This window comes from Bombus affinis, chromosome 6 (genome assembly GCF_024516045.1).
Source record: "Bombus affinis isolate iyBomAffi1 chromosome 6, iyBomAffi1.2, whole genome shotgun sequence".
NCBI lineage: Eukaryota > Metazoa > Arthropoda > Insecta > Hymenoptera > Apidae > Bombus > Bombus affinis.
This window is the reverse complement of record NC_066349.1, coordinates 9,669,830-9,694,654: the sequence shown is the minus strand read 5'-3', so window position 1 is coordinate 9,694,654 and position 24,825 is coordinate 9,669,830. Positions and strand designations below refer to the sequence as shown.

General features: G+C 34.5%; 2 protein-coding genes across 14 annotated transcripts in view; one reads left to right on the top strand and one right to left on the bottom strand.

Moving 5' to 3' along the window:
- LOC126917894 (juvenile hormone esterase-like) overlaps nucleotides 1–18,028 on the bottom strand; it is a 38,134-nt gene extending 20,106 nt beyond the window's left edge. Inside the window, exon 1 of the mRNA XM_050725313.1 lies at nucleotides 17,882–18,028. Within this exon, the coding sequence (XP_050581270.1) occupies nucleotides 17,882–17,959 (78 nt within the window). The 5' untranslated portion in view covers nucleotides 17,960–18,028. The remainder of the gene's footprint in view (nucleotides 1–17,881) is intronic.
- The window catches only part of LOC126917899 (calcitonin receptor-like), a 165,515-nt gene extending 141,468 nt beyond the window's left edge, over nucleotides 1–24,047 (top strand). For 11 of the 13 annotated variants that reach the window (XM_050725327.1, XM_050725324.1, XM_050725325.1 and 8 more), the window contains 9 exons: nucleotides 9,741–9,847; nucleotides 16,230–16,321; nucleotides 17,929–18,055; nucleotides 18,888–19,114; nucleotides 20,622–20,792; nucleotides 21,096–21,219; nucleotides 21,688–21,729; nucleotides 21,824–21,907; nucleotides 23,494–24,047. In XM_050725327.1, the coding sequence (XP_050581284.1) occupies nucleotides 9,741–9,847; nucleotides 16,230–16,321; nucleotides 17,929–18,055; nucleotides 18,888–19,114; nucleotides 20,622–20,792; nucleotides 21,096–21,219; nucleotides 21,688–21,729; nucleotides 21,824–21,907; nucleotides 23,494–23,691 (1,172 nt within the window). In that variant the 3' untranslated portion in view covers nucleotides 23,692–24,047. The other 2 variants (XM_050725323.1, XM_050725321.1) reach the window with 2 other exon arrangements.
- The last annotated feature ends 778 nt before the right edge of the window (nucleotides 24,048–24,825 follow it).

The window sequence follows — 24,825 nt, the reverse complement described above, 5'->3', positions numbered from 1 at the left end:
AACGTAAAGTACAAGGAGAAAGTCAGGTTTCCACAGAGGTGGAAAATTGTAAATAGAAAGCGCAGAATTAAGGAAAGCTTAAAACTGTTATTTGTGTGTATACTATGAGAGTATTAGTAAGTTTTATACCAAAGATTTTTTATCATTTTGGTAACACTCGTCTGTTTAACGTACTGTATATATGTACCTTAAACACTTGCATCTTAAATATGAATTATATTGGATCATCCCATAAGTATAGTATGGTTTCCCTAAGAGTTCAGTTTAGAACAATAGAAGTTGTTATCATCGGAGTATTAAAAAATTGAAATAAGAAACTTAATAGGGAAATGTATGTATGTATGGGAAAATTCATCGTCAGATAATTAACAATTAATAGTAAATCGCATATGTTTCGCATGTTTCTTAAACACGAGGAGCGAATCGCAAAAAGAGTAGATGAACGAGCGAATTGGCATGTTTGCAGATACGAATTAAATAACCATTAGAGTAGTAGCTATATCAACAGTTAGTGCTTTACACTACAAAGATAAGCGAAATAATGGAAACTTCCTGAATGGAGTATCATGCTTAAAAAACTGAGGAATTTCTAGTCAGTCTATGCAGCTGTTCGAAATTTTATAGTTAAATGTAACGTCTGCTGTGAGTCTACGTTGAAAATCCTGGGGTCATTAAGAACAGGTCATAATTATCGCATCTGATCGTTATGAATTTTGCAGGAAAGAGAACGTAAAACTTGAGTTGAATTTTCTCAATGGAATTAACATGCGTCCGGCAGTGATCATGACACTGATTCTTCATTCAATTACAGTCAATGGCGTGCTAAACCGGTAAGCTTTGCATTTCAATGAAACCTGTTCCTTCATATTAATGGCTGCGCTTTGCATTAAACATGATTTATGCAGTGCATAAAACACTGTTTTTTATCAACAACATTGTACCGTACTTCGCAAAGGATGTTGATTGATTATAATAGAAAAATAACGATTTCGACATATCCTGTAAATGTTATAACATGTTATTCGTATTATCAATGTCGCTGTAACACCATCGGTGGAGAACACGTTCAAAGGACAGAGGAATTTTCAACTAAGTTTAATCTAATCAACTATTTTAATCTAAGTTTAACGTAGAAGACAATGCGTTCTTTGAACGAATACACAGTAGAAGTTCTAGAAACAATTCATCCCACACAGTGTAATAATATTAATTTCGAAATGAATGGTCATATTTCACGCGAGTTATGGAAGCTAGACGTTCCTATTTAAATGCTCGCCACCGTATACCAAGAATCATTTCGGATTCACCCCTCAACTAGCTCTAAGAAAACTACCACCAACACCCTCTATAAATCATCAACGTTCCTCACAAATTACACGTCCTCGCCGGTACTGTCTTTTAAATAACAAAACCAAGCAATCTGCTAGGCTATCCATGCATAATTTCGCTCGATAACGATGCGTCGTGCATGACAAATCGCCACTCTTGATCCGTCTCGGTTCTGCTTAACTAAACGGAGGCAATAAAACTCGCGCGTATTCTTAAACAATGACAAAACTTCCTTAGAATACCAAGTCTATAAGGTTGGTTAAATCACGGACGAGAACTTTTACCATAATCGTGACGATTACCATTTCTTGATTCTTGTCCGTATTTGCATTGCGTTTGCACGCGAGAACGATCGCAACCGATTCGATAAATATGGGTAAAAGAGCAGCTCTAAGTGTGCAAGTCGAAGACAGAGCGAAATAGTGGCGTTTAATCAAAATGCAGACGTAATCTGGTAAATTTGAAGAACTCGAAGAATACAGTGATATAAAGTACAATACTCTTAGAGCGAGAATAAAAGATAAAGAATGGCAACAAAGTCCAAGATTTCAAGAAATTTAGGAAGCTTCTAGACGAATCAATATATATTGTAAAATACTATGTTGTCAATAAATGTCGAACATATGAGAAAAATGCAGTTTGCAAATGAATATTGTCGATATTATGTTAACAATGTAGATTGATGGTCCGAGAGTCCTTTTGCGTGTACAATGATGTTCAGAACTCTGACATGTCAAGTCTAACATTGTGATATTGTTGTACAATATGCAGGGTAGGTCAGTAAGAATGACCAGCTGAAACAACTCGTTATCTATTGATTTTGTGAAAAAGTGTTTGAAATAAAATTTGTTGTACTCGAGATACTCGATCAGCTGAAGTTTGATTTTTTAATACCTTATATTTCTTAAAATATTCAGGTAATCTTGAACTTTTGAAATGACACCTTATACGCTCTTTAGTCGATCCAATCGGACAGTCTCTACGAAAAAGATATTAACCTATTTATACGGACAAATGATTAGTTTAGGAGATATTTTAATTTAGATTTCTCGAGTTTAACGTATGAAAGACAAAGAAAAATGTGTTTTTTTTTTTGTAAAAATCAAACTATATCTTCAGCTGGTCAGGTTGCTCTAGTGCAATCAATTTCATTTCAAAGATTCTTCTTATAAAGTCAGTAAGTAGCGAGTTATTTTTGATGGTCATTTTTACTGACTCATTCCTGTATATTGTTCGCCTGAGGATCTGTTTGCTTTTCAAAAGGAGTGGAATTTTCCTGAGTAGAGGAGAAAGTTTCTTCTTCTTGTTCTCGAAGGTTATCTACTATGTATACTAATTTTATCGATCGCGTTCCTTCGTTAGCATTTTCACTCCATGAAGATTCCATTTTACAGAGGCACGGATTACGTCTGAACACGTTAAGGAAATAAGCGATTGAAGTAAACGGCCAACGCCGGGTAGGAAAACGCATTCGACGAGCTAAATTTCAACGAGCCTCCTCTCTTGAACCGAATTCGGTTCAATTTCGATGCACCGGAGGGGAAGAAGCTTGAAATAAAAGTCCATCACACATTTCGATTACTTTTGATACGTTCGAGCATAGGAAGAATCCCTTTTCAATAAAATCTTTCGTTTCACTGTGTTTTAAAAACAACACAATGGAAATTTCAAACAATTCAAATATCATTGCTAATTATTGCACAAGAAACAATCAGAGCAAGAAAATATTTAATTTTTTCCCTGTTTTCGTCTTGCAAACGAAAGAAATTTTCAATTCACTTGAAACGTCCAACATAAAATCGATCTTCATTATTTATGGATTTTTATATCTATCATACTGACCAAGAGTTCCATTGACTTATTTAAATCCCTTATAAAAAATCATGCTCCGCCAGACCTTCCGATAATTTTAAAAATACGACTCCTCAGAATTACAATCCAACGAGACGTCTCGTAGCTTCTGTAGAGATTAACGTTTTAAAAAATTTATAAGAATTCATTGAAAGAATCTCAAAAGAGCCGGCTGTTAGCAATCCAATAAATATCGAATTCGGTCTTACCAAGTTTAACAAATCTTCAATGAACCGCGATCTTTTCTTCGAAATTCTTTGACGCCCTTACGGACTAAGAATTATACCCTCAATTATTAATCAACACGATCAAGAAACCGGTGATCGAGGTACTTCCAGGTTTTCCGTTTACCTCTTTGATTAATGGCGGAAGCGAAGCGGAAATTACTCTTTTCCTCCATCCACGATATGACGTCTTAAGATCGCCTGGAAATTCATTAGAAACCAATTAAACGTTCCGCGTTGCGACACGAATATTTAACTTGATTTCTCAATTCCTCGAACAATTGTTTTTTTCACCAGCTCGTTGATAGATCGACGTTTACGTCACGTTCGCTTCAGAATGAAGAATTTTTATCACGGAGAGGCCACTTTAAAAATTCGCATATGGGAAAACATTATGACAGTTCACACGCTGATGCTGATTATGTATGATTGATGAAAATTAGTGTTCGAAACGACTCGTGACTTAAAATGATAAATAGGAATTATGTAACCATGCAAATTCACGATACGAGAATCGCGGCGAGGAAGATGATTTCTTTATTCTCATGTCATTTAATTAATTACTTAGTTAGTTAGATCAAATCGAAATTGTTTCGAATATTGAAAATTTCGACTATTGTTCTATTTTTACTGAAAGAAAGGCAGTATAATAAAATAATTTGATAGATTTAGAATTATTTAAAAAGAAAGCTAGAATTATTTAAAATCAACATATTATTTAATCTTAATTGATTTTGATAATTCCACTTTACAAAAAAATTATTCGATTTCATTGCTAATTCGATTGCAATTCTAACGGTATAAAAAAAGGGCAGGAAGTGGTTTTGTAACTATGTTAATGTAATTGATCGTCAAATTAGCCAAGAAATGGCCGCACCTGTATCTACCTGTATATCTACATACAATAGCTTCCTGATAATTTCCTCTTTCAACTTTCCTCCTCTTTTGCATTTTTATTTTTTCTTGACGAATAGAAAAATACGGGAAATTAACATATAATCGATCGTTAATCGCGCGTAACATCGAATAATCAATATCTCAATAATCGACTAATTGTTACTAATAATAATACATTATTTTATATCTGATAATGATCCTACAATAGTTTATTTATCTTAATTATTTTTTCGACGTACAAACGATCAAAGAATATATAGAGATGGGAAGTTAAATGATGAAAAGACTAAACATTTTCCAAATTATTTCACTCTTTCTCCAATTTATTTCCATCGTTTCCTACCATTTTCAAATTGTGCCGTTTCCTTAAAGTGAAAGTTTTTTGTTGTCACACGTGAAGCGCGAAACTCCTGCACGAAATATTGCTTTGAACTACAATAAAACTGTATAAAATACTCCAGAACGTAGTGTTCCGAGAAAAAGGAAAACAGAATCGTACGAAAATCGTTGAGAAGAGTTTCGCCGGGTAAATAGTGTAGAGAGATTATAAAAGAGACAAACGTATGTAAATGTATAGGAAGAGTGTTTAAACAAGAGAACGAGGGAGGAAGGAGAATAAAAAAGAAGGAATGGGAAAAGGTTTTATTCGCGTTTACCATTCTGTGTGGAAATCGTTGATGAAAATTTTATAAGATAAATAAAGAAAGAGAAAGTGACGAAGGAGATAACGAGGAAAAAAGAAAGAACGAAGAAAAATTTTATTTACATTTATTTACGATTTTAATGCTGGGAATGCTGAGAATCTTTGACAATGCTTTAGCAAGATATAAATTCTGTCGCTATCTGTGGAACCGTCCGCCACGTTTAAGGCTATCGCACAATTTACGCTTTCGCACGTCTACTGCACATAAATATACGTGTAATAAAGCAAACGTGTAAAATATACGTGTAATAAATATACGTAATAAAGCAAACTGTATGCGTCAGATTTATTGTTATCTAACTGTTTTAGCATTCTAACCATTGCACGATGCATTTTTTATCGTGAAAAGTTTTTATCTTGAAATACACACGTATAAAAAATCCGTTGCACTGCCTAGTTTTACACGTACGTCCTCTTATCCGATGTAATACGTCCGTTATCTGCTTGCACTTCATTTTCCTCCAAATTACATCGTTCTCGTAATTGGCAAAAAAAAAAAAAAAAAAAAAAAGAAAAAAATAATCGAAAATTGTCGGGTATACAAAACGAAATCGTTGGCGAATAAATTAGTCACGCGATTAAATTCAAGTATTATTATATCAGATTTCTATGCTAATTAAAAGATTCAGTGTTATCGTATATTTGCTTTCACGGCTGTTCTGTTACATTCACGCTACGGTAAATATACGACTAAATAATTATCTCGTACAAATTGCTTTGTGTAATTTTATCGAATCGATTTACACGAAAGTACATCAAGTTACAAAATGGTAAAATTAACCTTTCAAACTTCGCGGCCACTTAATTCCTTTAAACAACAGCTAACGTTCGAATTTATTTTACGGTACGCTATTTTCTTTCTTTATATCTCGATGCTATCACCTGTTCCGCAGTTACAACGATCGAACTCAACCGTAGTAAAAGCGTGTTCTTCGAATTGCTGCGCGATACATTCTCTTCGAGAAATTACGTTTTTACAATGTAACAATGGGAACGGAGAAGAGGAGAATCGTTATAAAACAAGAAAGAACCATTTTCGTAATAGACGATCGATCTCGAATACTATACGTTATTAATTTAAGCGCCAAGCACCAGAAATCATTGGTAGCGTAGTCTTATTTTTGGTTTCCTATAATAATCGTCCTTCGAGCATTGTGCATTGATTTCATTTCAATTATAGATAGATAGGTAGTTTGAAGTGTCCAGTTTGCAAATCGATGAAAACAAGTTGTAGGTGCAAACCTTGTTTATCTAACGATATTTCTTCGATTGCATCAACTATAATTCAGCCAATAGAGCACTGGAATGAATTTTGCTATTATGGGAACTTTTATGTCTTTGATGGGACGTAGAGTTTAATTTGTAATTTTAAATTTAATTAATTTCATATAATTAAACGTATCCTCCACGAGAATGCGAAATTGCTTGCTGTTAAATTAAACACTGTGCGACGACGCACCGCTTATGGCTATCATGGTTAATAGGATGATGAATTTCATTAACTCCATCGCAAGATTGATACGCAATTGGTCGACCTATCTTAGACAGATTTTCAAGCTTTTCTATTTTAGTTCTTAATGTCATAGCTCAGCTGCTTCTTCTTAATTGTTACTTATTATTTTTTTATTTCTATCAATCTATCACTAACTCTGCTAACGCTACATTGTGTCCTTTCGCTAAATGGATTCATCTTTCCCGTGAAACTAATAATAAATAATTAAAATATAATTAGAATTCAGATAGAAATGCATATTCAGAAATATAATTGGAGTTTCATTAAATTCATTCGTTGTAACGTTTCTGTGGAAATGAATGAAAAAAATTTTAATTAATATCACTCTCGTGGCTGTGACAATCTTCTCTCACGATATTCACAGCAAGCTTTTTTTTCAAGTTTAATATTCCTTATTTTTTACAGCTTCTCTAACATTCTGTAATTTACATATTTCATTCTAATCAAACAAGTATGTAAATTACCTTACGTTCATAAATAATGTCCTTCGCTATTTTACTAATTTGCTCTTTGTGTCATTAATGGAACACGCCATTAAATTGAAAGATACATATGTATACCATAAGGTACACAAATGTACCGCCGTAAGTCATTCAACAACGTTGAATGAATAATAAATCTTGATTGTGTTACTAATATCCAGGCATTTTAAATCACCTCGGATTTACATATTCAAAATGTTAATTATTCTTTTGTGAAACGTTTCCAGGTAGAAGATAAAATTACTAAGATAATCAAATAAAGAAATTATATCATATTTAAATAGCAATTATTATTATTAATATCAATAATTAAATAGCAACTGTAATATCTGTGCATAATATCAATCTTCTTTCCGCAAAATTCTTAACTTCGTCTTAACAAGACATCGTATAATTAATGTGAAATATCAAGATGAACGATAAATGGAGAGGATACGTGGCGAATTTTACGCAAATTCACGTCACTAAGAATACGAAGTTGTATTCTCTACTTCTTCGTTCAACCGAATATCACGAAATATCTCAAGCAGAAATTGCATAATTCCAGAGCGAAGAACGCGAAGTAAAGCAAATATCATCGTTTCGGACGTGCTTTAATGAAAAATGTTAATTTAAATGTTTGAGAAAGAGACTTTAAAGCAAACGTGAATTCTTGATACATCCGACAGTAATACGTTTTCACGTCAGAAGTAGCTTTTCGAAAGCTTTACGAGTTCCTTGCTCCCTGCAAAGATTTTCTCTTCGCACACCCTTTGCTGTCCTTTGTGCAACTGATGCACGTCGGCTTGTTCCTCGCGGTTAAAAACGTGACTTTTATACAATATATATCGTACATATACAGGAGCGCTTTTGAAGTTGTTTTTTTTTCGAGGGAATTTCGAGATGAAACGCGAAGAAATAAACAGAATGCACATGGACAGGTTTTTATAACGCAACCGGTGCAAGTTTCGCACCAATTTATATTCTATTTATTCTATTCTGTTCTATTTATTTACGTTCTTTACATTCTATTTATTTTGACGTTTTGACGATTTGACGTTTGCAGATTTTTTGACGTTACAGCTGCCAGAGTAATCATGCTGCGCGATGGAGGAGCTTTCTAAAAACGGATCTTTTTAGACAGAATGAAACCTTCTGTGCAAAAAGCTCGATTCATTATCTTTCATAAAAGAGTTACACAGAGTTACAACGATGCATTTTTGGAGATTTTAATGACGTTTTATGAAATATATACGTCAGTATAGAATATGTATATTTATAAAAATTATATACTTTTGCGCGTTACACGCGTTTTTGCCTGTCAATTTAATTTCTTTGTTACAAGTTGCATAGCTTTTCAATGATAATTCGAGTATATTAACTAATCCATCGTATTTTCTCTCATTCTATAAATAATTTTGATAAGATTTAATAAGAACTGCCGATACGCGTTGTGAAATATCTGCGATGTAACAGATCATCCGATTAGATTGCGAAAATGATAGTCGAGTTAACAATCCAAATGCGAGGCTTTAGAAACGTAAATATTAAAAAAGATATTTTTTCCCCTGTGCTTTATCCACTGCACGCAATTTTTTTCGTTTATTTTCTAAAGAGTTAGAGAGGATAAGAGAGTTCCCTTTGTACATTATAACGACTTTCTTTTTTTTTTTCATTTTAATGCCTCACGAGGGAAATAAAATTCGTGCCAGACTTAATTAAATCGATCCAACGAAATTCTCTTATGAATATCGAAAGTACTAACCATCGATGTTCCTTTTCAACGGCGTATTCGATTTTTAATTTTCGTTTGTCGTTTGCATATGCGTATACTATCGGACGTGTAATATTTATCGCAATTGCAAACGTGATACGCGATACCATTTATAGCCATTTTTACCTTCTACTTTCGATTTGCCTTTCCGACGCGTAAAATGAAACGGGTTAGAACGTTTCGAGAGAATCACCGTGTGTCGTCGTCGCTTTATTCGGGAGAATTTTTCATACGAGTTTCTTTGAGAATATGAAGAATATGAATTGAATATCGAGAATATGAATTTCTTGTAGAATACGAAGGATCGAATATTGGCGATGTTTTCATCCAAATGAAATTCGTTCTGCAGAAATCAGGGAAGAAACTATGATATTATATATTTGTGTTTTCTCGTATTTTGATATTTTAATGTTTCCATATTCCTACGATAGAATATTTTAATATTCTCAATACTTCGGTATTATGTTTCAATATTTTCGGGAAAAAATTGTCATTTCGATGTGATGGAAATTCGAGTTCTCAACGTTCTCTATTTTCCTTGGATTCTCGCGAAATATATTTCATATCTGTGTCTTACGATATTTCTAATATACATTTTCACGTGCATGACATTTATTGAAAATGTAATAAAGTTTGACGTAGCTGTCAAAATATCGACAAAAGAATTGGAATAGATTATTTAACCCCTTAAGCTACGATTTACGTTCGAGAATTTTGGACCGAAAACTTAAACAAGCTCGCGCAGCCTTCGAGCCATTCTCACGACTTGTGTAGTACGTAATACGGGCTATGCCCGCAATATTTACGTTCGGTCCGATCATCTACTGCGGGCTAAGCGTGTAATATTTACGTCTGGCCCGATTATCGTACTACGGGCTATGCCCGTAGTTGTAGGTTAAGGGGTTAATTGAAGAATTCGAAGAATTTCAAGAATTATTCGACTCAGGAAGAAAAGTTAAATCGTGGCGTACGAATATTTTTGTTTCAGTGCAGGCACATAAATATTGTGAGTCGAACGGTACCTGGTTTCGACATCCGGTATCTGACCAAGTGTGGAGCAACTACACGACGTGCGTCAACCTGCAAGATCTCAGTGTAAGTGAAGCAACAAAAATGTTTATCTTATACGTTACATTCCACGTAATGTTATTTGGCAATGCTATGAATGTATCATTATAAAGATGTATAGAGAGAATAACAATGGCGGGGAAGCATTCACAACTATGCACGAAAAGAAAAACTAAAGAGAAAGATTAAAGGAAATTGATAGAAATACGTAAAATGGGTAATTAAATATATATAATACTAAGAAACATATGTAAGATTGAAATTTATTAAAATTAGATTTGTTCCTTGATTTATTAATATCATTTTCTTAATATTAGTAAGAGCCGATAGAATAAATATAGTCTTTTAACATTAAAGAAAAAAAAGTAGGAAAGGCAGTCATAAATCAGAAAATGTCAGAGTATATAATCGGACCTTAACAATTTCATAAATAATTTCCCATGCAAAGGGAAATTAAATATCGGAACGTGTTGATAAAATGACACGGCGATACTGTCATAAATAATATCAAGGTGCAATCATGAATGGGAATGCTCGTCGTTTCTCGAGCGACACGCGTTGAACGACAGCCTCGAGGGTAGAGGATTATTCTCCTGATAGCGGTGTGATTTAAACGAGGGAATAAGATCGGGGATCAAAGGGGATGACGACGAAAAGGGAAACGTGCTAGCTTGACAGTCGCAGTAATAAAGGAAAAACGCATCACAGGACTAGCGACCGTGGTACTCGCATCGAATAGAAACTGCCACTATAGGACGAAAGTGGGAAATAAGTGCATGAAGATAGCAAAATGATACTAACAGAACACGGTGGACCAGGGAAGATTCCTTTCGTTCCATTTTTTCTTCTACTTTAATTTTTCGTTGAAATGAAAGGGAAGGAAGAAAGAAATTCTTTCGCAAATTAGTTTTGTGTTGGGAGAAGATCATCGAGACACTGATCCGACATTAACGTAATTTAGATTTTAGACATTGACATAAGGCAGCTGCGATGGAAAAATTCCAAAACACTGAGATTCGAAGATGCAACGGTGGATTGCTTATTTGGTCAATCGTGAAATTGTTAATCGTAAACAACAACGTATCTCTTCGACGTATAAACCAATAACAAAACAACTCTTAATTTCATGGAACAGAATACGCTATTCCAATGAAATTGTGTGGCGTTTTATTTCAATGAAAATGTCTTCCCTGTAAAGTACGCGAAGACCATTAAGTGACCATATACAAGAAACGATCTTCGTCTCAATCGAACATGTCCTGGACTTTCTTCTACCTTTAACCTGAAACCACTCGAGGTTGGCAATAAAGAACTTGTAGCGGCACATGAGTTAGAGGACAATTCAAATCACGTTAACAGGTGTGGATTAAAAAAAAGACCTGCTTTTCCTTCTTCCTTCTTTTACTACGCTTTTATCTTTCTCCATTCAGCTACTCCTTTCAGCAGGAATTTTAATATCCGATGCAAATCGCGGAATTTACGATCGAACGTGACGATGTAGTATCGGACGATGGAAATTATGACCGCGGCAAAAATAAAACGAACAGTACCGTTTTGTTCGAGATATTACGTTGAATAGGAACCTGCCGAATATCCCATTGCTCTTGTTGCTCGGTTATTTGCAACCTTGCCGATTCTTTCACGGAGCAATGCAACTTTTGACTCTGGCCCCGGGTTACTGTTTCTTCCATCGAACGTCGAATGTACCTTCTCATATTTTCCACATTTATGGTCAACTATCCATTGCTCATATATTGAGATATCTACGTATTTATGGGTAGACGTATTTCGCATTTATTGCAAGTATTTTTTTAAATGTCCCTCCTGCCAGGCCACGAAAGAATAAAATGTAATAGCATTTTTCATAAATATTATTATGTCAGTTAGAAAATGTACGATGTGTCGAATATTAATAATAATCTGTCTGTTTTTACTTTTTAACGCGTTGTTTCATTTTTGCTCAAGGATTTTTCAATTCATTTTTGCTCTATCGTATTGTTGCTCGGTCGTTGCATGATTCCGTTTATTTACAGTCGTTTAACGCTTAATAAACTCGTTCATGCAACCAACTATAGTTCGTACAACTATTCTATAGTGCAAGAGGAGAACGCGGTCGTTTGTTGTCGGATCTCGCAAGCGACTTCCTGTCCTCGAATATTTGATCGATATTGGCGAGGACCTATCGTCTTCTTCCTATGCCGCGATGGCTCGCATTGGCTCTGACATTTCACTCAAACGCTCAAATTCCACGCTGTCAGTGTCACACGCTCGCAGCAATATCTATTAGGTTGTCCGAAAAGTTTCTTTCGTTTTATGAGGAAATAATAGACGCACAACGTCTTTTGTTTTATATTATTTTGTCGAAAATGTTTGTACGAAGCTGCACTGTTGTAAAAAATACGAAAGAAAGATACTTTCCGGACAACCTAATATTCAGAAGAAAATTCTCTGAGATAAATTCTAGATGTATGTTCCATTTTTGGAAGAAAGAATACGTTCGTACTGTCTTTCCATTGATTGGAAATCCTTCGATCTTTAATCCATTAAAGCAATCCATTTAGCAACATTTTAACAATACAAAAAATGTAAAAAAATTGCGCCAAATTTTATTAATTTTCATCGTTGAATTTATAAAGGACATGACGATTTTCACTAACAAATAAAATATGAACAAATAAAACTCAACTGTGTTATGACGCAGTATAGTAGCGAGTGATCCAGTGTGACTATGGTCAGGCATTCGATGGGAAGAAATGTTGGGTCTTTAAATATTTTAATGCGAATAGGCAATCTTTTTTTATGGCAACTTGAAATCTGGATACTGTTACTTATTTTCTTCTCGACAATTTATTGCTACGTAATCCTCTCTCTACAAACTACACGGTAAATAATCGTTGCTAATAACCGAGCATCATAGGACATTAAAAGTTAACGACGACACTTTACGACGATAGGCTTTATTACATATCTAGCGTGCAACAGCATTGTTTAGTTCATAAGATTTGCAAAATTTCCACGAAAGTGTGCACGTATATCGTAGACCAACAGATTTTATCGTAGACAGACGATATTCTCTTCTTTACGGAAGATAAAAACGATACTGATCTCGATCTTATAGCATTGTATTCGTCGACCAACAAAGCTCGAAAATCCCGAGTACATAGCGCGTAATACGCGCTTTGCAAAGAAACTTTGTCTACGATATTAAAAGCGACGAATTAAAAAGAAACTAAAACGATTCCGGGAACTCCCTGGAGACAGACTAGGGTAACTTTTATTTGAAAAAAAGAAGACGATGGGAAATAACAATTCGAGATAATAGATTATTATTTTATTAAGAAAATAGACGCGATTGACAGTGCTGAAACAATAGGATGAGAAACTGTTTGAGAAATCTTTTCAGGATGCATTTATTCAAATACAAAATGCCAAACGAAATAAAAGCTTCTTTAATAACTAAATGATAAGATAATTCAACAAGGAATCAATTTGATCAAAATCAATTTTCAAATCTTCAAATTTCAAGACGATGTACTAACTAATAGTCTTTGAAACATCTTAAGTAACGTCAAAGGCCTCTTTGAAATCTCAAAGCAGAGAAACGCAATGTATAAAACAGTCGGTAACTGGATGAGCAAAAAGAAGAAGGAAGAAAAGAGAAGAAGAAGAAAGTATTCTTATGAAAATCACAATTTTAATAGTAAAATATCTGAGGAATCTGTAATACCGCCAAGTACACTCGCATGAAACGACCGAGGTGAAGCGTCTTTGTAAAGATTATGGTTGTTGCCAGAGACAAGAATCTCGATACCAAAGAAAGCGAAGGGAAATGCGATATAACGAGGAAGATCTCGTTTCTCCGTGCAAGAAACTGCCCAAGAAATGGATAAGACGAATTAAGATACGAGTAACTGAGAATCTTCTTCTGCTTCTTGGTTAGAGCAACGATATGATCCTCGTTTTATGCGAGAAACACGAAAGACGAGTCTCGTGGTTCCCTCGACGACGAATGAAACATGTGCCGAAGCAATAAAACGAGACGTCCTTATAAACGAATGTCCAGGAGGATCGCGTTGACGTTTTAACCGGTTATTCTGTTTCATGCTGTTTCAATGGTTTTCATTCGATCCGAGGATTCTCGTGAGATTCGTGGAAACATCGAGTTTTCCGCTCGTGGATCTTGTCATTAATTTTTGTTGTCGCGAAACATGCGAGAAGACGATGCTTTCTAGAGAGGCTTTTGAAGCTTTCGAAAAATCGCTATTTACGATTTATCGGATGGATGAATATGGGAAGACCAGACTGGAAGGTGTGACGAACATTTTTGTTGAACTTTCAACTTTGACGTCGCTCGATGCATCTTACTATGAGATTTTGCTCGTTAGATCGGAATATTCTACATTTTGAAAGATTGTTGTTACACAGTCAATTTACAATACGTAGAAGCACATTTTACCTTTGGAAAATGTACATTAAATTTTCTATTGTACTTTGGTATGAATTATAATGGAATAGCGAAACGTAGCTGACTAAATAGACGAAAGTTGAGAATCGACCGCGTAAGATGGCGTGTTATGCTATAGCGCTGAAAGAATTACGGACGTTTACGTTAATTTATAAAGAATCATTCGGAATAAATAATTAGGACACTGTTTTATTGATTTTGTTTCCTTGAACGATTCCATTGATATTCTATTACGCAATAATCGAAATGACCTTTGGGAAGTCCTCTAAATGGATGTTCCTTTCACTGTAAGTTTGAAAAATGTCACAAGCAAATTAGCAAGTCAACAGAAACAGTAGGCAGAGAAGCTTATGGGGAAATATCGAAACTTGCGACGAACTGCCCCAACGAAGAGAAGTATGACCGGTCGCACTTAATAGCAAGATCAATTCAATTTCAGCGGGACTAAAGGCCAATAAATGTAATTAGACGACGCGAAAGTTGTCGTTCAACGCACAACCAACTGTTCAACTGCAGCAACTGCGATGTAACTTATGGTCCACATTGATCATGTTGTCTACATAGAAATAGAGAGAGAAAGAAAAAGAGAGAGAGGGAGAGAATAAACATGTCACATTCAAAAGTAATTGATCGCGCAATCGGATTATTTTCTGCTTTATACAATACGTGTAGCGTTCATTGGATCGTCAAGATCATTGCTTGCCGCAAATTACGCGATGCATTGCATCACGTTCAACGTATTTCGGATGAAAAGTATGCGTCTACAATTGTCCATCTTTCTATTTTAATCCTTTATTGAAAATATTTCAGGAATTAAAAAAAAAAAAATGACTCGGTAATTTCTATGGTTTGCATTTGACGAAGTGGACGATAAAATATTTGTTGATTTTTTGGATTTTATGTCACTATTCGTGTTAAGACATACGCAATCTCCGAATAGCGAAACGTGTACGTGAAAATAATCAGACGACTATATCTAAATACGCTTACACAATCGATATTAATCCTATTAGGATCCATGGCACGATTTATCTTTCTAACTGAACGTTCTATGACAACGTTAGGTTTTTAATATGTATGATAAATATTTTTAGATATAACGAAGTAAACTGCTCGTCGTCATAGTATCAGTGTATAGAATATGAACGATATTGCTATTCTCTGTAGAAGATGTAGAAAAATGATTGGCGCGAAATAAAGAGAGAAACTCCAAAAAAAAATTGCATTTCATCTGCTGAATATAACATTTATAAATTTCATACTAAATTTTATAGAAGGTTTCCTTATGTCAGAATGTGTAGGTATCTTGGAATTTTCTTCGAGGTATTATATCCATATCTTGTTTAGGTTCTCGTAGGAAACTTATTATTATTTACATTTCTGCAACCAAGCATCGACTATTCCTCAGCTTCATGCGTTTCTGCTGCTATAGTTCATATTTATTCCACGCTCTCGTTGCAATTCTCGTTTATAGGATTCAACTCTTGATCATAATCTTCCATACGAAAAACAAACGTCTAAAACTTGTTCTCGTTTTGTATACGTAACGTTTACGGACGTTTCAGATTTTTGTACAAGAACGTTAAGAAAACTTGTATCCATACCGCTTTTTCTATTTTCATACGCCACCTCGAAAGATTGTGAAAACCCTAATGGGAAACTAGGAATATGAATTTTCGTCAATTCCGTAAATTAAAATTCACCTTGGAGTTTTTATTATTCTCATTATTTATGCTGTCTCCTTACAGTACATAAAATCCTTAAAAGTAGTTCATTTATTTTTCCAGCAATTCGAGCAATTTTTTATTACGAATCTATAGTAAATTGAAAGGTGTAGAAAAAGTGAAATCAGTCCTCTCGTATCAATCTGTATCTTTTTCCCCATTTTATTAGTCAATCTATCGAGAATGATTTCGCCAATAACGATATAAATTTCGATTTCAGTGGCAGCAAGGAATTAGTGGACTGTACGAAGCTGGATACGCAATATCGTTGGTAGCATTACTATTGTCGTTAGGTATTCTCACATACTTCCGGTGAGTCGACAAAAGTGCTGCTTCTTTTTCTACTTTTCCTTTTCCTCTTATCATTATACGCCTATTACTTCCCAGCTCTTATTCCTTTCTATTATATTTTCTTTTTTCTTCTTAGTAGAATAAACATTAAAATAAACGTGTTTGAGCGGAAATTATGGAAATCGATGGTCCGTCTGTTTCGAGAGACATTTTGCAAAAGTGACACGCTTTACACCCACGACTGTTTGCACGTAAAACAAACACGGGGAATTCTGTTTTCTGGAATTTATACGTCAACTTGTTTGCATGTAAAATATAAACGAAAATGCTTCAGATTGCTATGATGGAAACATTGAACATTAATATTTGCGTTATTCCTTAATGCAATTTAATTACTTAGTTAACCATGTTTTATTACGACGATATACAACGATCCATTCTACAGAATTTTTAAAATATATCTATTTATCTTTCGGCTTCACAGCCCGGAAAAAACGCCTGGTTTACATATGTTTTCTAACTGCCACTCATTCCCATACAACTCTTCCAGCATCCAACGCAACACGCATCCATCCCATTGCAAATACACATATTGCCTGTTATATCAAATGTTGCGAATTAAACATCCTGCGTAGAGAATCAATGAGAAGTGTTGTCTAAAGTAACCCGTTACCTATTGATTTTATCGTGGAACGTTTTAAACCAATCACGTCGTATGAATGCAATTTTATTCTCAAATATCTTATATTCTCTGAGATGTACGATGATAGCATTGAATCTTTTTAACGGCGCCTTATATTTTTTATACCATTAGCCTATTCAGCTGAACATTCTCTACAAAAAGCCTATCTGCATTAACCTATCTGCATCGAAAAGCTATTAGTTTAGAAGATATTTTAATTCTAATCTGTGTCAAACGTAACGTATGAAAAACGAGAGAAAAAGAGACGTTATTTTTCTATCTACGTTGTCTTTGTCTTTTGTACGTTAACTTTGACAAAGTCTACGAACGCAATGCATATTTTTTGTGTAGGATGTTCAGCTAGGTCGACTGATGTTAAAGAAAATATACGGCGCCATCTACAAAAACTCAAGGTTGTCTCAATTTCTCGCAAAATATGAAAGATACATATATATTAGAAAGTAAAGTTGCATCCATCAGACGAGTCCTTTGAAACGCAATATAATTTATTTCAAACGTTTTTTAACAAAAGCAATAGATAATTCCATAGGTGCAGCAGTCTTGTAACAAGTGTTTTAAAACGCCTAACTCTAAATTATATGAAACACATTTTCTGTCTTCCTCTTCTAACCAGCAACGCCATCGCTGCTTCGCATACGCGATGTTTAATAATTTCATAGAAATATTAGTAGATGTGCTTGTCAGTAGCCTGATGTTTTCTTTTCAATCATTCCCTATTTATGCTCGCGGTACAAAAATGTATTGGAAAATTCTTGTACGAATGTGAAGTGGTTTCTTTATTTCCAAAGCGCTTTACGTGAAAGCAATTTCCAACTGTAAAGACAGCGAAAAAGGAAACAAAGAAACGAAAGCGAAGAATTAAAAGAAATGTTTCTTACCAGGGGACAAAGTTCCTTCTTCTTTATTATCCTTCCTTTGAATACAGCTCCCTGAGGTGTGCAAGGACCACTCTTCATATGAACTTGTTCGCCTCGTTCGCTGTAAATAACGCACTATGGATGGTGTGGTATAGATGCATCGTCGCGAACACGGATTTACTATTGAACAATGAGGTACGTATGAGGCGCCCTCGTTCTCCCTTGGTTCTTTCTTTGCTTAGCACTCGACCCAGTAACTCGCGCGAGAATTTCGTCTCGCGGCATATCGTTTCAGTAATTAGCGTAATTATCGTTTCGGTAAGTTCTGAATTTGCCAATCGGCCACGAGAATGGATATCTCCGCTTCGGTTTTTATTTTTTCTTTGGCTATCGGCTATTTCAGATAGGATATTACATAACCTAGATGTGCCAATTACTCTTTCAGAACGATGAACGTGGAAAAGTAAAGCGAAGTATGAGATAAAAACGCCGATGTACGACCGTCAAACTGATGTACCGACTATCGGTAACAATTTGAACATAATGCGTTACATAAGATGAATTTATAAATTGAATTTATAAAGAAGATGTGATAATTGCGAAACGATTCTCACACATATTTTGACAATTTTTTACTGCGTTACTCGTCCTTCGTGTTATTCTCTTCTTTGCGCAATTGGAATATTAAATTAACGTTGGACAGCAATAATAAAATAATAATAAAAATAAAAGCGATACACAGATTTAAACAATACGTTTAATTTAAATTTCAAATAGAATGGAAATGAGATTATTTTCGAAAACGACAAGAGAAAAAGAAATTCTTGCACATCTGCGTTAATTCATTACATTCGTACAGTATTATTGTTATCTATAATTAGTTAATACTTGGAAGCGTACAAAGTATTTGGATGCATACAAAATAAGGAATTTTAAAAGTAAGGAATTAAAAAAGTGAAATAAAGAAATGAATCGATTGTACAATACATATATAGATATAGAAATGAATAGATTGTACAATTTTCAGATAACATGTCGACTGCTACACATTATTCTGCATTACTTTCTACTTACTAATTACGCCTGGATGCTGTGCGAGGGTTTTTATCTGCACACCCTGCTCGTTAGCGCTTTCACCAGCGAGCATAAATTAGTAAAGTGGCTGATGGGTCTCGGTTGGCCTGTACCTGCGGTTATCGTCACGATTTATGCCTCTTTAAGGGCGACCAGCGATGACCCTGCGGACACAGGACAGTAAGTGCGACAGTAATTATCAAATCAATGACTATTTGACATATGCACCTCGCAAATATCTTAATTATAGTCGTATTAACGTCTTGGCAGATCAATTTTTACTATCGGATAATGGTGTTTTCTGTTTCTTGGAAATGGATACTGATAAGAAGGGTGTGAGATAGGATAATAATACAAGAAAAATACAAGTTATACAGTAAAAGGTACAGCGAATTGTTGGTAGAATTTCCTCGGGATATCTTTTTCGAAAATGTAACGGGGGAAATATCAAAAAAGATGAAAAAAAAAAAACAATAAATTTCTTGTAAACTGTGATACACGTTAAACAGTAGGAGGTATAAAAAGAAATATAAATAAAAAAATTACAGAGCGAATAGCCAACAGAATTTTTCGTGAACATTTTGTGGAAAATTTTATAAGAGAGATATTGAAAAGTACAAACGACGGTTGATTTATCACATAAATTCTATTATGAAAACTTCAAATTTTGTTATTTCGATATACACGTGTGTTCTAGTAATTTCCAATAGCAAAATCTGTAAAACATATTACCTTTCGAAAATACACTTTCCTTTAGAAAGAAATAAATCATGGTTCGCGTTCGAAATAACTTTACCAATTAAAGACGCTATCAGTGGGATTCAAATTTATCAAATTTATCAAACTACATAGATATGCTAAAATTTAATAGAAACGGCTGGCTCGTAACAACTGTGTTTGTAAAGGGAGAAATAAGCTCCGATCTGATTTCAAATAGGCTACATATACGATAGCTGCAAGTAGGAATGTACCTGCGGCATCGTGCCACACCATGAAAGACGTATATCGAAGGATCAAAACCATGGCAATTGAATTAGCGTCGTTTACCAAAGACCACGAACTCCGTAATGAACAAAGGGATTCTGTTATAGGAGTTAATGATCAGCACGATATTTATGTTGAGTAATGTTCACATTGCTTCACCACGTGGCAGAATATTTATTAACCATCAAGAAAGTATACGACAAATTTCGCGATCCTTGTCAACGACAAACTTTTAACCCTTTGACCAATAAAACCGTAATAGTACGTTCTATGAAATTCGTGTTCGCCGTGCTGAGGCCATAAATTCCGCGGATTCCGCATAGCGTGAATCAATCGATCGCAAAATGTCTTTAGCACCGAGCGTCTTGTCACAGGACTATAAAATCAACAATGAACAAATCGAACCAAATAGAGCCAAGAAAAAGTCAATAGAGTGAGATTTTTTAAAAAATAAATTAGGAACAGGGGCTTGAAATTAGCTGAATTTCAGAAAATTTGGAAATCTTTTGGAAGGTAGCTTTCAAGAAGCAATTAGGATTTCATAAGCTTTCTTTTGATCGAATATTCGGTTGTAAGCTTCGGATTGCTTGTTGTATGAATATTTCTTCTTGATCGATGCGTTTAATCCTGCGAGGGGTAGTTTGAACGAAATTGTCTTTATAACGCTATAAATAGATTATATTAGACTGCTTTGATATGTTAGATGTTGGATCAACGAGGGTAACTATATGAACGTGCTGGTCTACCCAGTCTGCGTTTCCACCCTGTTGAACGTGCTTTTCCTCTTCAACATCGTTCGAGTTCTATTGATGAAACTGAGAGCTGGTCCTACGATTGGCACTCAACCTTCCAGGTCTATGCGTCAAGCATTTCGGTAATTAATTATAATTCCTTTCCGTGTATTAGTTTAGTTAAGAGAATTATTCTTTTATTCATAATTAGAGCTAAAGAAATTTATTCAACTTCTTGTTCATCGATTCTGAATGTTTTCAAAATACTATTGACAGTCGGCGATACTTTCTTCCTTCGTTCTTTTTAATCGACAAATTATTACACAAGCGAAATAATAAAAATTGGAGAAAATTATATTTAATATTTATATAATTAAATTATAAATTAATACAAATACTAATATTAGAATTTAATATTTATAACTTAATATTTTTCTTCTTGTCAGAGCAACGCTACTCCTCGTACCTCTTTTGGGCCTACATTATCTTGTCATCCCCTTCAGACCGCCGAAAAATCATCCCTGGGAGCAATTTTACGAAGTTCTCTCCGCCATAACGGCCTCTTTTCAGGTACGAACGACTTCATATTTCTTTTCCAAATCAAATTCGACCAATACTATCTTCTTTTACTTTACACTCAAACTTCATCACAGTTCATAATGTAATTATTTCATTTTCTCGAGACACTGAACACTGCTATATTCCTCAACTTCTTACATTTTCAATAACTTTAAATTGATCAAAGAAACTGAGTGAATAAGACCTACCACGTCAACAAATTCAATGATACATAGTATGATATGTCTTATACGTATAGATAAAAGTATTAAATACATTCAATCTTCAACTTTCATTATACTTTCAATATCTTCAAATTAATTAAAGAAATTGAACAAATAAAGATTATCAAGTCACCGAGTTCAAAAATATAGAATATAAAATTTCTTATACAGGCAAATATTATGAATATTAGATTTAGATAAATATATATGAAATATAAATATCAAAATTGTTCAATTACCGGCAATTCTTTCGCAGGGTCTCTGCGTGGCCATTTTATTCTGTTTCTGCAACGGTGAGGTAAGTAAAAGAATTCCACCTACGCCAGTTCTAGTTAGCTAGTATGCAAAGAAAGGAAAAAACCTGTTCGCTAATAAATGTTGCTCTTGCGTAGGTAATAGCGCAATTTAAGAGAAGATGGGAAGGCACGTCTCTTCTGCGGAATCGAGCCAATTCTTGCACAGCTACCACCGTCTCGGTACGGCAAATTCACAAGACGTAGAACAATCATAACAGCCATAGAAATGAAAGCGCCTTAAATGGAACACCATCATTCGTATTTCCACATCTCTTGTATTTTACGTCTGTATTCTTTTCTTGTTTATATCATATTTTTCATTCACAATTGTTCACGCTATGTAAACTGCTAAGATTATTCATTTTCTCTTCTGTTCTTTCTTCTTTTTCTTATTCAAATTATTAATTGATTTTCTTTAATCACTGAGAAATCATTTAAGGTTTCGACTGGATCCTGATTGTGTAATATTTGTTAAGAAAATAATGCCTAGTTCTAGAGGAAAGTATGTGTAGTTTTATAATTGTTCCTTCTTATCCTTAGAGATATTATAAACAATTATATCTACAATGTTTATTAAAAGTTGAAGAGCCGTTAAAATGTCTCCAGGCTTTATTAGAATCTTGTTAAAATTATTAAGTTTTCTAACATTTGTAAAGATTTGGAAAAGTTCTTCGAAGGTTTTTAAAAATTCTTTGTAGAACCAAATAGTACTTACGTACAGTCTTTCATGAAAATTCTGTAGCATACAGAAAGAAAAAAGTAATCTTTTTAGAGAAAACGGAAAGCTTACTTTTTAACGAAAGACAGTAAAAATTGTTTAAAACTTTAGAAGTTTCCCTGGACATTTAAAAGCTTACAGCACCCTACGAAAGCCTTCCGAAGGAATCTCTAGGGAATCTTCCATATTGCTGAAACTGTTACAGTCTATGAAGAAACCACAATTGATCGCTTAATAAATCGTAAGAACCGCTTTGTACATAGCCAATCGTTTGAACTACGTTCTTCCTAATGTCATAAGGTTGCGGATGTCCTTCATAAATTTTCGAGATTCATCCTTGCTCGAGAGAAATGGAGGTCAAGATGCGAGCAAGATATTTATTAAGAATGGTCGCATGACTTTGCAGGAAAATATTGATCTCTGCAGCAATGCAATAACCGAAATTCACTGTGATCATATAATTTAATAAGGTCAGACTCACTCTTCATCTTCCATCACCTTCATACCGAGAACCAACTCCCAATTCCTAGTCAACGTCAAAATCAAACAACATGTACCACTTAACAAACCAGTAGATCCTCCAATTTCGTCTCAGATCTAAACTTCATCTCTCTGTATCTATCACTTTCTCAGCACGTACGAACTAGAACAATCGTTGTCAATCTATTAAAATACGCCCCGCTGTCCCACCAAGAGTCACGGTCACGCTTCAACGAGCACGATAGCCAAAACAAAAAAGTCAAAAACCAAAAAGAAACTTAAAAGTATAAAGCAGAAAAATATTGGATTGCACGACTAGTCAATGGTGCGATGCGGACCGCGATCAAGTCCGCAATAAACGGTGAAAATCCTAAAACTAACATCGTCCAGCCTGCTGCTGTACATAGGCCCTAGAATGGCACGAGCAACAGCTAACTAACAAACAGAGAGTGGCGTGAACGAAAGGGAGAGCGAGGGAGAGAGTTGTCCGTGTCGTGCCAGTGACGACGTGCCCGTGTCAAGACCATTGTGGGACGTTGACTGTTTCAGTTTATCCGCTCGACCGCAGGTCCGATGCCGGGAGAGGAGAAGGTGTGACTATCGGTCGTCCGTGTTGGAAGTTCCGGACGAAAAACGAGCCGTGGACGACCGTCAGCAGATCGTTCAACTGGTCGCCGCTACTCCCGTCCCCAATAGTCACAACAATCACGCCAGGATTCTCATTAAGTCCAACGAGTTGTCCGACTACGATCAGACGCAGTGTTGATAATTTTGACGGCTGATCAATGAGAGACTGAAACTACTGAAGCTGGCGAAAGAACGTCACCGAGCGAACATCAAAGAGTGTTTTATTCTACGGCGAGAAGATTAAGGAGCTTAAAGATCGCGTCAATAATATAGCAAACATGAAGCAGGAGTCCTTTTAAGAGTGGATGTACTAAATGATCATTTTTTTTATGAAGACTGTTGGAAGTGATGAACGTCGTTTTATTCTGAAATGAGAATGTTGAGAATTAGTGAAGAAGGTATATATACAATGGCTACAAAAAGTATTGACACGTATCCTTATCTTCCAATGAAACTTTTTGTCAGATTCTATACGTTTCACTTTCACGGTAATAAAAAAAAAAAAAATTAAAAATTTTTTTTTTTTTTTATAATTTTTAATACAAACATTATTTTTTTTTATATTTTATATTTTATCATTTATATATATGAAAATAGTTTTTGTAGCCACTGCAATTTGATAATTAGAGTTGTGAAGGCTAGTTCTGTATAAGTTCTAATGAATGAATGATATTATTGAAAAAAGTATGCATTATTTTTTGATCTCGTATTAATTTAAGATAGGAGAATATGATAGATCGCTTGTTTAGATATTTTGTTTTATTAATTTATAGGGATTGTAAGCGCGACTTTTATTTACAAGGAGATATTCTTTGGAGTATTTTTTCATATTCACGCCTTGAGAAAGCGTTAAAAAGAAAAAGAAGAAAAAGATATTATGCTTGTACTTGCACATATATATACATATATATATTTTATTGTAGAATTAGGATTTACTGAAGAAGCTTTTTATTTTCTTGAAAGGATTGGTAAAATAATCTGGTACAAGAAACTAAAACTTTATTATTAATTGAACATTCAAAATTTTGAGATAGATGAATATATAAAAGATTAATGTATATTGAATTTGAAACACATTGATATAATTCAAGTTCCCAAACTCTTTTCTGTTAGATTGCTTATCACTTTCAAATTTGAAAGACAAACATTTTCATTCTATATTAACGAAAAAAACAGTTCTTAATTTTTACATTAAATATCACGTAGGAAGTAATGTTAGACAATGTATGTATAAAACGTATACGTATATGATTTTATTAACAAAAAGTTGTGC